This window comes from Lissotriton helveticus, chromosome 9 (genome assembly GCF_964261635.1).
Source record: "Lissotriton helveticus chromosome 9, aLisHel1.1, whole genome shotgun sequence".
NCBI lineage: Eukaryota > Metazoa > Chordata > Amphibia > Caudata > Salamandridae > Lissotriton > Lissotriton helveticus.
The window spans coordinates 987,860,735-987,876,884 of record NC_136070.1 but is presented as its reverse complement, the minus strand read 5'-3'; the positions used below and the strand labels follow the sequence as shown (position 1 = coordinate 987,876,884).

General features: G+C 42.4%; 1 protein-coding gene across 1 annotated transcript in view; it reads left to right on the top strand.

Annotated features, from left to right (window-relative positions):
* The window catches only part of DOCK3 (dedicator of cytokinesis 3), a 1,382,531-nt gene that overhangs the window by 1,021,524 nt on the left and 344,857 nt on the right, over positions 1 to 16,150 (top strand). The window contains exon 15 of the mRNA XM_078661294.1: positions 8,180 to 8,304. Coding sequence (XP_078517420.1) covers positions 8,180 to 8,304 — 125 coding nt within the window. The remainder of the gene's footprint in view (positions 1 to 8,179; positions 8,305 to 16,150) is intronic.

Below are 16,150 nucleotides of genomic sequence, written 5' to 3'. Positions count from 1 at the left end.
CCATACCTTGCCGACTGTCAACAGTCAGTCATGGAACACATCCAGAACATGGTGAACCGCCAGACATCTTTGGGGTCTAGATCAATGAGCCTAAGTCACATTGAATTCAGGGTCTTTCCTCCATCTCACCGAGTCCAGAACATTTGGGCTATGATCCTGATGTTTCAGCCTTGGTCCTGTATCTCAGTGAGAGTAGCTTGCAGGCTTTCTGGCTTGTAGAATCCTGATCCTTCTTGTCCACTTCACCTGGTGGCAAATGTGGGTTCTGTAGTGGACCAGCACCAAAGAAACCTTTTGGATGTCATCCAAGTTTCAGAGGAGACTTCATAAGTTCTGCAGTGGAGGCTGCTAGACTGCAACTTGACTAGTGGCATACTCCTCTCCCTCCTCACCCAGAGCTGACAGTGGTGATGGATGTGTCCCTGCTAAGCTGGGGCAGTCAATTGGGAGAGGATGAGTTCAGAGTACTCTTATCTCTGGTGGAAACCTGCCTCCACATGAATCTGTTTGTACTCAGGTCCATTTGCAGGGTGTTGAAAGCTCTCCTGCTGTCCATTAAGGGAAGGCTGCTACAGGTTGTAATGGACAACCCCACTGCCTTGTGATACTGCAGCAAACAGGCTGGAATGGGGTCCGAGAACCTGTGCCAAAGGCAGTGAGCCTCTTGAGTTAGTTGGAATGTCAAGGCATCTCCTGATCGCGAACCACCATCTTTAAATGCCAGGGCACATGAGCTCAGCCGGCAGAGCCAAGCGGATCATGAATGGTGGTTGCATCTCGTGATAGTGCAGGACATCTTCCCAAAGTGGAGCGAATATTGGCTGGATCTTTTCACCACCTTCTAGTTTCAAGGGGCCCAATTCACAAAAGTAATCTGAGACAAAATCCTAGCTCTACGATTTTCGGTATTCACAAAAGGCATTTAGGAGTAGTAAAGTTAAGATTCCTAACTTTACTACTCCTAAATGTCTTTTGTGAATACTAAAAGTCGTAACGGTAGGATTTTGACTCAGATTACATTTGTGAATCGGGCCCAAGACATCTGTGCTTTGGAGTTCTCTGTAACACTCTCTTAATGAGACACATACAGGCTCGAATGGCGCACTGGACTTCTATACCCTTTCTTTCACTGTCTCCCACCCCCCAAAGTTCTGAAGATCAGGAAAGACCAGACCCATGTCATCTTAGTGGCTTCAAATTGATCCTGGAACGTGTGGTACCCGGAAATTCTGGGCATGAGCTTTTATCATTCAATCAGGTTACTGTTTCGTGGGGACCTTCTGCTGAAGCAGCAAGGAAGGGTTCTGTACCCTGCAGATTCTACACCTCCATGTATGTATATTAAGCTGTGGCAGTTGAGTGAGTTTGACCTGCCACCTGAGGATGTGAATGTCATCCTTGCATCCCGCTGTCCTTCTACACAACCATCTAGTCTTGGCGCTCAGACAATTGTGTGGCTTGGTGTGGAGTCTGCACCACAGACTACTTATTGGCCAAACTGTCAAATATATATTCTGGGCCACTGGAATGATGTGATAGTGCTGCTCCGGCGATTTTTGCGTAGTTATGGATTTGCCAGATTTGCTGCATAGTCTATCATATGCTGCATAATCTGCAGATTTTAACATAAAAAATCTTTTTCTAGCTCAAACGGTTCAAAAGTTACTAAAAAATGTAGCGACGAGTGTTGCACCTTGCTGGAAGTCCCTTTGCAAAACTGGACTGGTCATCTTTCTGTTGCTTATTGCTGTATTTGGGTATTAAACTGGTACTAATGAGGTGCAACCAATGCCCAGACACTGTTACAGAGTTTAAAAATGACTAAATAATGAAGTAATGCTATTACAAACTGTGCCGCATAATATGCCTTTCCTGCTGCATAATTTGCTCCAACCTGCTGCAGTATTTGGCCCTCTCCTGCCTCATAATTCAAGTGGCCTTGGATATATTACTGTTTCTTTTGTCCTTGGCCCCGCAAAGTCTTGCAGTTACATTATTTGTTGACCAACTGTCCTTGTTTAAATCACTTGTTGTAATGCATTTTATTGAAGGTTTAACTCACATTTCTTCCCAAACCATTTGTGATGCTACAATGGGATCTCAATTTGGGTCTGAATTTCCTTATACGTTCCCCCTTCTGCCCATGTATGGTTGCTTGCTGAGGTAAGTACTAGAGTTGCAACGACAGAAAATGTGTGGGAGCAGGTATTTTATTTACAACCAGATCTTTAAGACTTTCATAAATCAAAGTAAATTAAGCAGTTTGCGCAGACAGAGGGTAAGCAAATTCTAGAAAAGTGATGCTCTTACCAAGAATGACTTGGCTCCCAGTTTCATCTGCTTATTGATAGGTACAATGACTCGAAAAGCATCAGAAGACAGCATCATGTGTGCAGCCTTATAGTGAATGAGCTTCTGTTAACTACATTGGTAGCAAATACAAAGATTTAAGAGCACCAGAAGCAGATGTTAAACAATGTCACAGTGGAGCCAGTCTAGCTGTGGCATTCTGAATATGCTGTAGCCTTTTTAAGAGCCCTGCTTCTGAACCAGGGGATAGAGTTGCAGTAGCCCAGGCGACTAAGAATGCTCCTCTGAATAACCAACAATTGTACATAGAAAGGTAGAAAAAGTAAGATTTTGTGAAACAATAATAGAAGAGAAAAAGACGTCGCTGATAGATAGTTTGCTTGGCTTGGAGATGGTTAACTTATTGTCCATATGGAAGCCAACAGTAGGCACCACTTCAGCGTTCATAGGAGGGAAGCCTTGCATGGCTGGCCGTAGGTTCTTGGGAATGGCAGTGGACAGGCTGCCATTAGAGCAGAACAGGACTTATGTGTTTTCTGGAAGACTGGGCCAAAAGGTGGGCCAAAAAGAGGATGTATAAATTAAAAATAGTGAGGCTGAATGAGGAGCCATTTGAGACGCCCTGCAGCAAAGCCTCAAACCCAGAATGAAATGGGAGAAGATAGACAGCCTGATATCTGCTCTCCAGGTAAGACTTGATCCTAAAGGACTGCATTCTGAATGCTTACTTTAGCCATCTTTATTAGCAGCCTATCATGGGACCCTATTTCTAAAAGTAGTAGATACATCAAGCAACACTTGGGCCTCTCAGTGATCATTATCTGCCCACAATTGAAGGTCATCCAAGGGGGTTTCCATCCCATGAGTAGGGCAGAAGTCTGATTGTACCTGGTCTAAGATGTTATGCTACTCCACACATCTATAAATCTGCCTCTTAAGGAAATTCCTCAAGATATTTACAGGAAAAGACAGAATTGATAATGGGCCTACATTGCTTAAGGTAACAAGGTCAGTGCTGCCCTTCTTCAGCAGTGGCACAGCTAAGGTCCTTTTCCACCCATTTGGCACTGCCACATTCAAAATAGAATTGTTGCATTTGTTCATGAAAGAATTAGCCACAGGGAGTTAACACTTTTCAGACAACTGGAGGAATGAGTCCAGAGGTGTTGTTGATGTAAAAGGATTTGCCATAAATCCCTCAGTAGTTAGCTTTTCAAGCTTAGAAAGCATAAGCATCTCAGCTTCAGAAGTGAAACTGTACTCTGCATCAGAATCTGTTGCTCTGATCACATAGGAGTCATTAGGCAGAGCTCCCAGAGGGTCACAGACCTTGAGAAGCCAGTATAGGCTGGGGAGTACGAAGAGGGAGGACAGCGTCAAGAGTGGAAGTAGTCCACTCAAAATAGCTCTTATAGTCAACATTCCCTGGACCTTCTCAAATGGAAAGGTCCAGTGTTCTTAAGGTGTCCATGAAATCATTGGCTGTTCATTTTGTCTATGGCTGGTACCAATATGGTCATCCTATTAGCCATTTTCAAGCCACCCTCCTCCTTTGGCTTCTTAATACTGAAATGATTTAGACAATGATGAGATCAGACCAGCAGAACAATGTCTGCTTAGCCACCAGCCTCACAGGGGAGACATCAAATCAGGCAAGTGACCATTCTGGTGTATGCTGGTGTAGATGTTTTAAAAAATCTAACACTGATAGCATACTGATAAGATATTAAGCCTGCGCATTACTAAGGAGCTCTGTCCTAACACTCAAAAATCAGGTTCAGTGAATAATCATCAGGTCCAGGCAAAGGAAATTCTAAATATAAGAATGGATTATCTAGCAACTATTGGGAACACGTTTAGTAATGCCTCACAGATGGAATAAAATAGGGATTACTTTCGAATAAGGACCCTAGTATAATGTTTTATCATAGTCATTAGTTTTGTCCATGGCAATAAAACAGTTCTCAAATCCAACACAGTTTGGCAGCTGTCTGGCCTGCCACACTCTTGATTCTTCTGCCTCATTGGGATGGGGGGGGAACTGCATAGCTTCTGACACTCAGGTCTCAGCTAGATCCAACATTAGAAACTCTTTGCAAGTTACCCATCTCGTTGCTGCTTTCAATTATAATATCCTTAATCAGAGAGCAACTTTTCCCCTTTATGAATTCTACCACTTCCCATTGTGGAGGTAGCCTTTTCATGACATGAACAGTACCCCCCTCATCAACTGTATCAATGTAAAGGATTTTATGCTCATATAATGGGGAACCAAAAGCAGAGCCAATGGAGATTAAAAAAGTGAAATAGGATCTTTATCTAAATATGAAGATTGTGGGTGGTATTGGTAGCAATTGCTATTAAGAGTACCTCATGAACACATTGAGGTAGTTTAATTAGTAGGGTGTCTGGGCCATTGCCTTTCTTGAACTCTTTCTTGTTAGTTGAAAACTTATAATTAAATGGGTCTTACTTCACCTCCACACTCACAGTTTTATGATGAGGTCGGCCTAACCAGGGTCCCTCAGTCTATAAGGATGAATCATCAGTGCAATCATGATGCTGGATAACAACCAATACCTTTGCTCTCAATGAGGCATCCTTGTCCGATCGTGAGTATATATTGCTACCCACACTTGTGAATATTTCTTTCTTCTGTTCCAATGTCGAGATCCCTTCCCATTAATAACTCTTTCTTTGCTGAGTCTATATAGCTGCTGACAGCTGAGCACCCCTTACTGTATTTTGTTCTACATGCCAACAATTTTATCTGGACTCTTGATCGAGTAGGACTCAACCAAGACCATTTAACATTGTGTGATCCTACTGGAGCAGCAGTACTTAATAAACTACAAGCTCATGTGGTCATCCCAAAGGGGAGAGGATCCTTCCCCGGGTCTTGCAACTGTTCTAGTTTTAGCTCAGAGCAACACATGCTGTGTTGCGGCTCCTAGCATTCTTCCCAAGGAGTAATAATAATAATTCCTATTTGTAAAGCGCTAACATATCACCCCTCTTAAGGGTTTTCAAAGCGCTGGGGGCCGAAGTGGAGATTAAGTCAGCTATTGCCCAGAGTCACATGGTGTTGAGCTGAGCTGCTGCCAGTGATCGTACCGCGAGCCTGCGCTCTGTAGTCAGCCACTCTGGACACTGCGCCACACCTCTCCCTGTAAGACGGAAAAGGAGTAAGAAACAGCAAGCAAACTAAGGTCCCAGTAAGGAGAACTAGCATGCACTTGGACCTTAACACCTCCCCCAGTATTCCTCCTGTCCCAAATAATGCCACGTAAGAACTCTGCCACCCACTCCTTTACTTTAAGACTTACCTGCTAATTGGCCCAACACAAGCTGTCTGGCTCCCAGAGTGCTACTTATTCTTTATTTCTTTTTATCTTTCTCTATATGAGAACATTTTGTTGCCATACAGCTCCGGGTTGAGAAAGGAAAGACACAGGTGTAAACAGGATTTCTTACAGATGCATACAAAATACAGACCTTTGTCTAAGCTCCACTTCTACTGCCAATGATTTATGTTGTCATATGCACTCCTCAAGAATGCTGGTGCCTTTTGTAGCTGTGTCTTTCATTCATCTGATAAGGTATCTTAGCCTACATCCTTATTCTGTACTGACACGACTCTGTCTGCAGCACTCACCCCTTACAGACTAGGAGCCACACAATATGAACAGCACTCTCACATCCCTCACAGAACAGATGTTTGTCACTACTGGCAGCACTCTCACACCCCTCACAAAGTAGCAGTCTTGATCTAACGAAAGCACTCTCGAGTGCCTCCCAGAGTGGCAGTAACAATTCAGACAGCACCCGCGCACAATTTCCTGACTTGCAGTCGCCAATACCGACAGGCATCTCAGACCTGTCACAGAGAACCAGTCTCATACTACAAAACGCACACTCACACATTGCAAAAATTAGTAGTCACACCCTAAGGACAGTGCTCTCACATGCCTCACAGATGAATAGTCAGACTCTACCAGCATCATTCTTAAGCCTCTCAGAGGGTAGTTGTCTTAACTCTAATGACGGTGCTCTCACACCCCACACAGGCTAGACTATCCTGTCTCTAACGGATTCGTTGTCACATTTCACCAGCAACACTCACACACACTTCCTAAACTAATTCTATATTTAGAAGGTCTGACTTGTACCTGAAAGTGCTGCTTCATTGGCTGGTGAGTTTTTTTGTGTGGGACCATCGATGGGCAAGTGGGTGTCACAAGTATGAGTCAATGGGTAGATGAATAGATACATAAATGCAAGAATAAGAGACTGAGTGTAAGGATGATGAGTGACTGGGAACATGGATGGATGGATGAATGAGTGACTGAATAGATGGATGCATCAACACTGCCAGAAGAAGCGATGTACTGACTTCAGCAATGCTTGCGTAACATTATTCTGACATAGTCCTCAATACTAACTCCAAAACATAGCATTTCACATTCAGAGCTTTAGTATGAAATTCAGTAAAACACATGGAAGATAGTGAAACAACTTGTTTAATCCTGTTATTATTAAAAACATTGTACAAGTGTAAAAATATGGTGCAAAAATTCAAACACAAATGTCATTTGCACCAGAGAGTATTAGCACATAGTCTTTGTACTGGACAATAAGTGATCACCTATGCTTTTAGCTATGGAACATAAATATGTTCCATAGCTAAATAAATAAATATATGCTCTTTCCCCACTCCGGCGGCTGCTTCTCCACAATGCAGGACAGGAAGATCAGATGCCTGAGCTAAATTATTTTATCACTCCTTGGCCCACATTTTTTGGTCTTTGACTCACTGGTACCTCTTGAATTCCTCTGGAGATGAATAAAAATTGATGAGTTAATAAAACTGAGCTTCAGTCTCCTGAATCATGGAGTTGCGTGATCACCTGAGTTGTCAAAACAACTGAATGAACTTCCTGAGTAACCCCCAAGAATTTTCAGTTGCCTACCTCATGTCCTCTCAAATAGAAAATGTTCCTGTTTTTTTTTCCTTTTCAGGGCCATCTTTCCCTTTTACATCAACATTACCCTTTCTGCTCTGGCTTAGGATGAAGATGCATAGTTTATGCATGTAGAATCTTCCATTTTAATTGAGCTAGAATATCCATTTCCAAGATGCCATGTCATTGCCATGCCCGATCTGTATATTATGTGGGAGTAACATGAGCGGGCATGCTGAACCTGCAAAATCCGACTCTATCAAGTCAAGAATAGGAGTCCTTGCTTAAAAATGCAATGACAATGATTTATGCTGCCTGCCGTGTATTGAAGGTTTTTAGAAAGCTGAATATCTCCTCTCAATTCATAACAGAAAATAATGACATGATGGTAACTGCATGAACATCAACTGGGGTAGACAGGAATAATAGTCCCATCCCTCGCCCCTTGCTTTGGTACCCGTGGTAATGGTCTCCTGACCCTTCAAGGGGAAGAAATTGAAATTAAAGAGGACTCAAAGATCTCTCTTTACTTTCTCTTTTTTCTATTTGATGCCCTTTGCCTAGCCTCTCTGCAGCAAATAAGAAACTGCTATGGGTTAAAAGGTGGGATAACCGGTCAACTCTGTGCTGTCTTCATATCAAGGGTGGCTGATCTCACTTTCTCTACCCTTGGCAGTTTGGTGAATCGATGTCCATGGGCGGTTGGACACAAGGACTCCATGACAAAATGGTATCTGAGGTTTCTCTTGAAGAATTATATTTCTATCTTCTGCTATCTCTCTTGGGTGCTTGACCCTATCTATATTCATCACTTGCACACATCACCTAGTGATTTTGTTGGAGCACAGGTAATTATGGTGCAGCTCCAGAAATGCATTTGTAATTGTGTTTTGTGTCTCTCACCGCAGGTGACATCCGTAACGACTTGTACCTTACTTTGGAGCGGGGTGATTTTGAGCGGGGCGGAAAAAGCGTCCAGAAGAACATTGAGGTCACCATGTATGTTCTGTATGCAGATGGTGAGATCCTGAAGGTAGGAACACAGACACATTACTCTTTCCCATATTTCAAGGGATCACCGCATGAGACTTCTGACCAAATAATTTCCAGTTATGATCAAAGAGCAAAACATCACTCTTTTACCTCTGTTCTCTAAGAGATTGTTCTCCCACATCACTCGAAGAGGGAAGTCATCAATCTCACAATGTACCCCTGTAAAAGAAAGACATTCCTTTGTTCCTGTATTTAGAGATCTCCACTCTTGTCCCCCACTTTTACTCAACACCACTTTTGGCATTATCACCCTAAGAGATAAGGCATAATCATTATAATTTATTGACTCCTTTGTTGAAGACATACTTCCACTTCATTGCTCGGAAAGCCACGAATATCTTCAACACATTAGCACATGGTATTATTCATGTCTTTGCATATTACTGAAAAAGCTCACCACATTCTTACACTATTACACTATACGCCAGAGGTACAATTCATTATGTGATCAAAAACTCTGAGATTTCCAAAATCATAGTTTCCCACTGTAAAATGGCTTCTTGGTATGTATTAAATCCATTTTGCATTTCTGACTCGCAAAATGGATTTACAAACCAATACAAAATCACAGTTAGAAAGGCCCTTGAAAGAGTTATTCGCTCCGCGTAATTTACAAAAAGACATATTTATAAAAGTAACTGAATAGACTGACTGACATAGATGTCCAGGTCCCTGCTGGGTTTTGGCTGGAATCATTTCTCATAGACCTTTGCAGTCAACCTTCTATAATTCAATTAAGAAAGACCCTAAACATCTTTTTTATTCAATAAATAATTATTTGATTCAATAAGTGTATCTTTCTAGCACAAATAAACATATTTGGGTGAATATTGCGCTGCACAAATATACTTGATTGAGAAAACAGCGGGTCACAGTGCTTAAGTGCTTGTACTGTATTGCTTCCTTCAAACACCATCCTTGCATTGCATTACATTTTGATGGCAATTCTTGCATTCTGTCTCACAAAGATTTCTTATTACTATCTTCAAGAGACTTTTTCTAGAGTTTGGGATTCTTGTATCGCAGTATAAACCAATGATGGCACAGTCTTTCAATATTTGCACCACCCATTCTCTGCAGGATTACGATTTATGTACCATATACCTTGAAACTTCCTGTTTAATTTTTCGTTACATCAGTCATCGCCGGGTAATTCAAATACAGCCACCTCACCCACCACTCAAGAAGGTCCACAACCTCTGCTTCCAAGAAGAACCCTGCTTCCAAACATGTAGAACAATCAAGCCAATCTACATCTCCCTCAAAGCCATCCACACCAACAATCTAGACTATCCAGCAGAAGAACTGTCCTTTGGCCACACACTGGTCACTTGTCAAAAAAAACAAAGGTACTGGAGTTCCACAGAGGAAGCAAAGGGAATACAAGAAGACAGGCTTTCCATTCTTTTGACCCCTTCCTTATGTAGCAGATATCTCCTCTTGCTCCATACAAATCACCTGGAGTAAAGAGCTAATGGTATGTAGACCTGCAGTGGAAGGAAAGTGAATACAAGAAGACAGCGTTTCTTCCTGTTTTGCTTCCACCCTCCACCAGAAACTGACCCCCTAACTCCTGACCTTCAGACAAAACTTAAAACCCTTGTTTTATCCACCCAGTTTCCTTTCTCCACCAGACTCAAACCATTTGAACCAGTATGAAGCCTTATTTGATATTTGCCGCTTGCTTACCTCGTGCAGTTGGTACTTCACTGGTTGTTACCTACTATGTCCTCATCACTCATGTATATCCACCTATACATCTCAAACTGCTTGTCTCATGTTCAATGTACTGTGCTCAGTTGCCACAAGGGCTAAGCAATCATTGCAAACATTGCACTATAAAAATAATAAAAAAGAAAACACGAGCCTGAAGCCTCATTAATGCAAGACCACAACTCCTTACATCATCATTATGTTTTATCACACCAAGAGATTCCCGGAATTCGTGAATTCTTATACAAATACATAATACTCAGAAGATCCAAAATGCAGAGAAAGTTTAATTTTATCCGTTTTACTCCCACCAGTAGCACACACTGTTCAGTAAAACTGAAAGCAATAAAGGCAGTGTAAATGTGATGCCCTGTCAAAATACAGCTGCATGCCTTGCCTTCTCATCACACACTGTACCCATTCGCCAAGTACTTTTGATGCTAGGCCTATTTGTGAATGTCACAAAAAAACGTACTTTATTAAAGCACCTCCACAAATGTAAAGCTCAAACAGTGGCGGATTAAATCCTTTGGAGGTACCTAGACAGCCGAAATATCGCCCCCCCCCGCCCCCCGAAAACTACAACGTTTTTAATTTTACCAACCAACAATTTTAGTAAACTAATTTTATTACACAAAACTAAACACCAACAATTATTAATGATATTAGACAAAAACAAATTGGAAACAATTTTGGAAAGCTTGATTGTAATTTTCGTTCAAGATCAAATCAATATTATTTTGATCTGTTGTCACGGGGCCCCTAAAAGGAGTGGGGCCCATAGGCCGATGCCTACTTTGCATATTTGGTCATCTGGAACTGAGCTGAAAGGGACTTCCTAACATATTTCAGTTGTAAAAATATTAACCTTAATCCATTAAAGTCACTTAAACTACGTATTCCGTACAATGTTGTGTTAATCGGATTATATGAAATGGTGAAAATTTCGCCAGTGTCAAATTGTGTAATTATTTTTTTTTTGTTGCTGCAGGTTAGAAGTTCTAGTTGGAAATCTTTTACAAGAGACATTTCCTTCCAAACCAGTCCCCTAGCTGGTATCTTTAGTGACATTTTAATGTGAGACATGTCCTTATGCTGAACCTTCACTCAGGAATCTCTAAAGTTGATTTGTCATAATTTACACAACATTTGTCATAACTTTAATGATATTTTGCATAATTTCAGTGGAATCATTAAAACAATGTTCACACCCTTAGTTCTAAGACAAATATACCAGCAGTGCTCTAGCACACCAGTGGCTAACTCGATCTGGTGGGTGCCAATGGGACCCACGTTTTTTCTCATCTAATATTTCCCTGAGAGCAAGAGAGGGAAAAACAAACGAAAGGGGAAAGAAGGAGAAAGAGAACGATGGAAAACTGTCTCAAAGGGAGGGAACGGTAATATGCAAGAATGAGGTAAAGGGACGGGTGTGTGTGATAGTTGATCAAAGAAGCTTGATTTGGATTCTGGACTACACCGCCTTGGTATGCTGTGCATTGACCTGTAGTAGCACCAATCATGGGCGTCTGAGCAGAATTTCGGTCACAGGCCCTCAAAATTGCCTAAAGCAAACCTGTACAGAGCTATCCTGTTATTAAAAGTTAAGTGTTCTGACTTTGTAAATAGTATTCACTGTATTAAAGGCAGGGCTACAACCATTGACAATCTGTGCAAAATGTGATACCATGAAACTATGGCGTTGACCACACCTATTATTGTGTTCGCTATCAAAAAGCCAGGCCTATTAGCTTTGACACTCTTTCAGCATCACTGAAAAAGGAGCCGTTCAGAGCAATGAACATTTCAGAGAAATTGCATGTTTCTTGTTCGACACAAGGTTGCTAAGCAACTACTCAGGACCCAAAACACAAGGGATGATCATTCTCAGAGCAACACACAATCTCTACACTGAAAATATGGCACACTTTTCAGAGGTCATCAATTCTTCTCCCTGCAAGACGTATGGCATCACTATTCTCTCTCTGCAAGGGGTCTTGTGGGATATGACTCCTGGAACACTTCTGAAATCTGTGGGTGATCTGCTCCCTCTGGGGCACCTGCAACAGAAAATGTGCAAATTTAAGACCCTGTGCAGGGGTGAATGGCATACTCTTTTGCATTGAGGCCTTTCTTTTCTAGTCATTTTATGTAGCTGTGGCTACTCCCAGGAAAGCTTTACCTTTCCATTTTTTTAACCACTTTGTGCGTCTTCAACTATAGTGCGTCCGGCCCTTTGGGGGCACCTATGCATCTTTTTGTTTTCAGATCCACACGTGCATGATCCTGTGGTTCGAACATATCAGCCAACACCTACGAAGACTCCATTGGCTCCCCGTGGAGAAAAGAGTCACCTTCAAAATCCTCACTCACGCCTACAAATGCCTACACAACAACGGACCCAAAAACCTCAATGACAGAATCAACTTCCATGTATCCAAAAGGAACCTCCGATCTTCCAACCTCACACTGGCCGAAACCCCTCGCATCCACAGAGCCAGAGCAGGCGGAAGATCCTTCTCTCACATTGCAGCCAAAATTTGGAATAAACTACCAGCAGACATCAGACGGGCCACCTCCCGGAACACCTTCAGGAAGGCCCTCAAAACCTGGCTCTTTGGCTAACAGATCTGCGCCCCCCTCAGCGCCTTGAGACCCTCACAGGTGAGTAGCACGCTTACAATTCCCTTGATTGATTGATTGATTGATTGATTGATTGATTGATTGATTGTGGTTCTCCTCTCCTCCCAACACACTGCCACAAGGTGGCAAATGGGACTGCCTGTTGCCTGCAGCTCTGACCATGGTTCTTTCTTCGTAGTGGTGCAGAGCAGGCAGTGAGAGCAGGCTGTATACTAGGTGCCTTGTGAGTCTCATCCTCCACATGGACCACACAGTTTAAGGTGAGATTTGCCCGGTCAGGGGATGAGATGTCAGTGCCCTCTCCGTGTAAAAAGGGCTGATCATTGAATCTAGCATGGCTGCGCTCCTGTCCCCTGGAGGGACATCCCACACCAGCTGCCCTGAGAGTCAGTTTAGCATTAAGTGCCTGATGTAACGTTCTGTGGCTTCCTGTCCACCCAAATTTGACTAGAGGATTCTTCATATCTTTCTACAGCCTCGAGCATTGCTGCTGTCACCTCTGTAGCAGCAGCTTGGCTTTAGTAGCCTGGACCTACTCTCCTATCCAGTCTTTGCAGACTTGTGACCTAAGATCTTCAAGGCATCAGTACCCCAAGTCTTTTTGCAGCTGACCCCTCTCCCTACCTGCACTCCCCAAGCACCCAGGACTTCAGTCACTTGCAGGGTGTGTGTGTCTTCAGCAGAAGACTGTAGTGCCCACTCACGGGCACCTATAACAGGACCAGAGACAGTGTCCACAACCGTCTAGGAATACAAGTCCAAAAATGGCGCTCCACACTTCAGACGGGTTCATGATCGGCGATGGTTGATTTCCAATCTCATATTACTTTTGTTCTCTGTTGTTTTTACCTATTCAGGGGTTCAAAATGAAAGTGGAGAGTTCTAGACTATTATAGTCACCTACTCAAGCCATGGAAGGCACATCACCCTTCCACCTTCAACTGGCACTTTCAGGAATCTGCCCACTCACTGTCCAAATCACTTTTACAGTCTTCTGGGAAAAATTCAAAATAACAAATGGCTCCAAAATATTTGCACATCTCTCCCCTGCACCCACTCAGGCCTGATACCTGCCTGCTCAGGCCACAAAGAAACTTCCTCTGATGAACAAGCCAGAGGTCTGCCCACTCTCCTTGCTGAAACAGCCTGCAGATTGCATAACATAAAGAAACTGCAGACAGCTATAGAAATTTCACCCCGCTCCTATGCCAGAAGAAGCTCATTCCCCATAGGAGGTGCCCATTGTGTTTGATAAAAAGCAAAAAGAACATTTTGATTTTTCATTGGCATTTTAGTTTCTAAATGGAAAGTTTTAATTTCCTCTGCAAATTGTGGTAGTGCACATAGGTCTAAACACTCTGGATCAGTTTAACAATATTTTCTTTTTGCAGTTTTCTTTTACTTGTGCCTCATGTGTGAATTACACTTGCTTGTCTATGCCTTATGCACAAATGCACAAATCGTTTCCCTATAAGCCAATGTGATTTAAATCACGATTAGGCGTGACTTGCTTATGAAGTTCCAGGAAGGAAGGAGTGCATACACATTTGTGTTTCACCAAATTTTTGTTTTCTTGAGTCTACCAATAATTTATTCCTGTTCCCTTGTTACAAAGGAACTTTTTGAAGTGAGTCCCTTTGAATCGCAAAACAAAAGCACCTAGTGGTCTCTCAAACAGGTGCATCAGACTCATTGGATGCCATCCAGTCCAGTGAACTAGTCCATGCTGACCAACAACCTTCTTATTCTGTGCTTCTAACCCCTCCCTCCATGTTCTAGTACTGACTTCTTAATACATGCTCAAATGGCATCCACTTAATCGATGCTCCTCTCCCAATTGTGTGATCAGTGCTCCACTGCTGACGTCTTAATTCATGAGGGGCCAGATGTACGACCATCAATATTTGAACTCGAAAATTGCATTAAATTGCGATTCGCAATTTGCGAGTCGCAAGCATCAAGGTACAACAGTGTCAGAGACCCTGTTTGCGATTCCCAATGAGGTCTCAAATTGCATGCTTCATGCATATTAATGAGGCAGACCACCATGTCTGGGACTGCTTTGTCAATAAAATGCAGCCCGTTTTCCTTAAAGGAAAACGGGATGCATTTAAGGGCAGGTATTGGTCCCTGGGACCACTGTCTGCTCTTAAAAAATGTTTGCGCACCCATTCACAAAGGGGAAGGGATCCCCTGGGGACCCCTTCCCGTTTGTGAATTGTTTACCACCCTCTTTAAGAGGGTGGTAAACTGCAAGTGTTGTACGACGCAAACACGGTCGCAAAACATTCTTATATAGGGTTCAGAGTCGCTATTAGGAAGGGACGCTCTTGGAACGCGCCTTCCTAATAGCGAGTCGCTAAACCTATTTTGCAAGTCGCTATTACAATAGCGACTCGCAAAATAGGGTTGGTACATTGTGCTACCATTTTCTGCGGTCGCAAAAGGGCAAAATGCCCCTCTGCGACCGCAAAAAAAGGTGGTAAATGTGGCCCCTGATCTTAAAAAAATATATTAATGATGACCATCAACCAGAAAATGCCCGATAAGCTTTTCATTCGAGTTAGACTTTGTCAGTTCCATGATTTAGCTAATGTCATTATTAAAGTATTATTAGGGGGGAAATTCCCAATTAGCAGAACATAGCAGTATGAGTAAGTGAGAATATGCAAAAGTAGATAACATGAACTTCACAGAAACTTTCTTCAAGTTGAGTGTGTTAGGTCAATAAAAGCTTGCACTCTTTAGTATCTCTTCTCCCTCTGGGAGCATCAATCAAGCTGGTGATGTTGTTCTAACGTCTGTCCGTAGTGACAGCCATGCTCGTATCATGTTAAGGAAGGCAAAGAAACACAAGGGGCACCATCCTGCAAGACCTTGACGTCTGTCAATATGTTGGTCACACTCAGTGGACACAAAAGATGGAATCTATATAGCTATCCCTAAAAATGTATCCGAAGGAACTTGGAATCAGTCTTTCCAGAAACCAAGCGGTTTATTGTTGAGTTCACTTAAGCATCCCCAAAGATAGTTCACATACATTATATAGGCATATTCCTACTAGAGGTGTCTATTATACTTTAGCCTATTACAACAAATACGTAGCAAAATGGTAGCAAATCCACTAGTAAATGGCAACAGCAAACATGAAAAAAATATACAGAATGAACAAAAAACATCATGCATGTATATTTATTCTTACATAGCCTAGCACCCTAATTCATATTAAATAATGGTCTGGCAATAGGAATTGAGATATGAGAGCTGCGTACTTGTGCAAAAGGCAGAATATACCAGAGTTAACTCATTTACAAATGATCACGGGGTAAGCCTAAGGAATATACCAGATGGCCTGTAAATACAGCTCTGTGGATACTCGGTCATCTCTTCCCAATATATTGAGCATTACCCCTTTTTGTAGCAGTTCTTGCAAAGTGGAAATATGTTTGAGAAGCAATATTTGTTCTCAT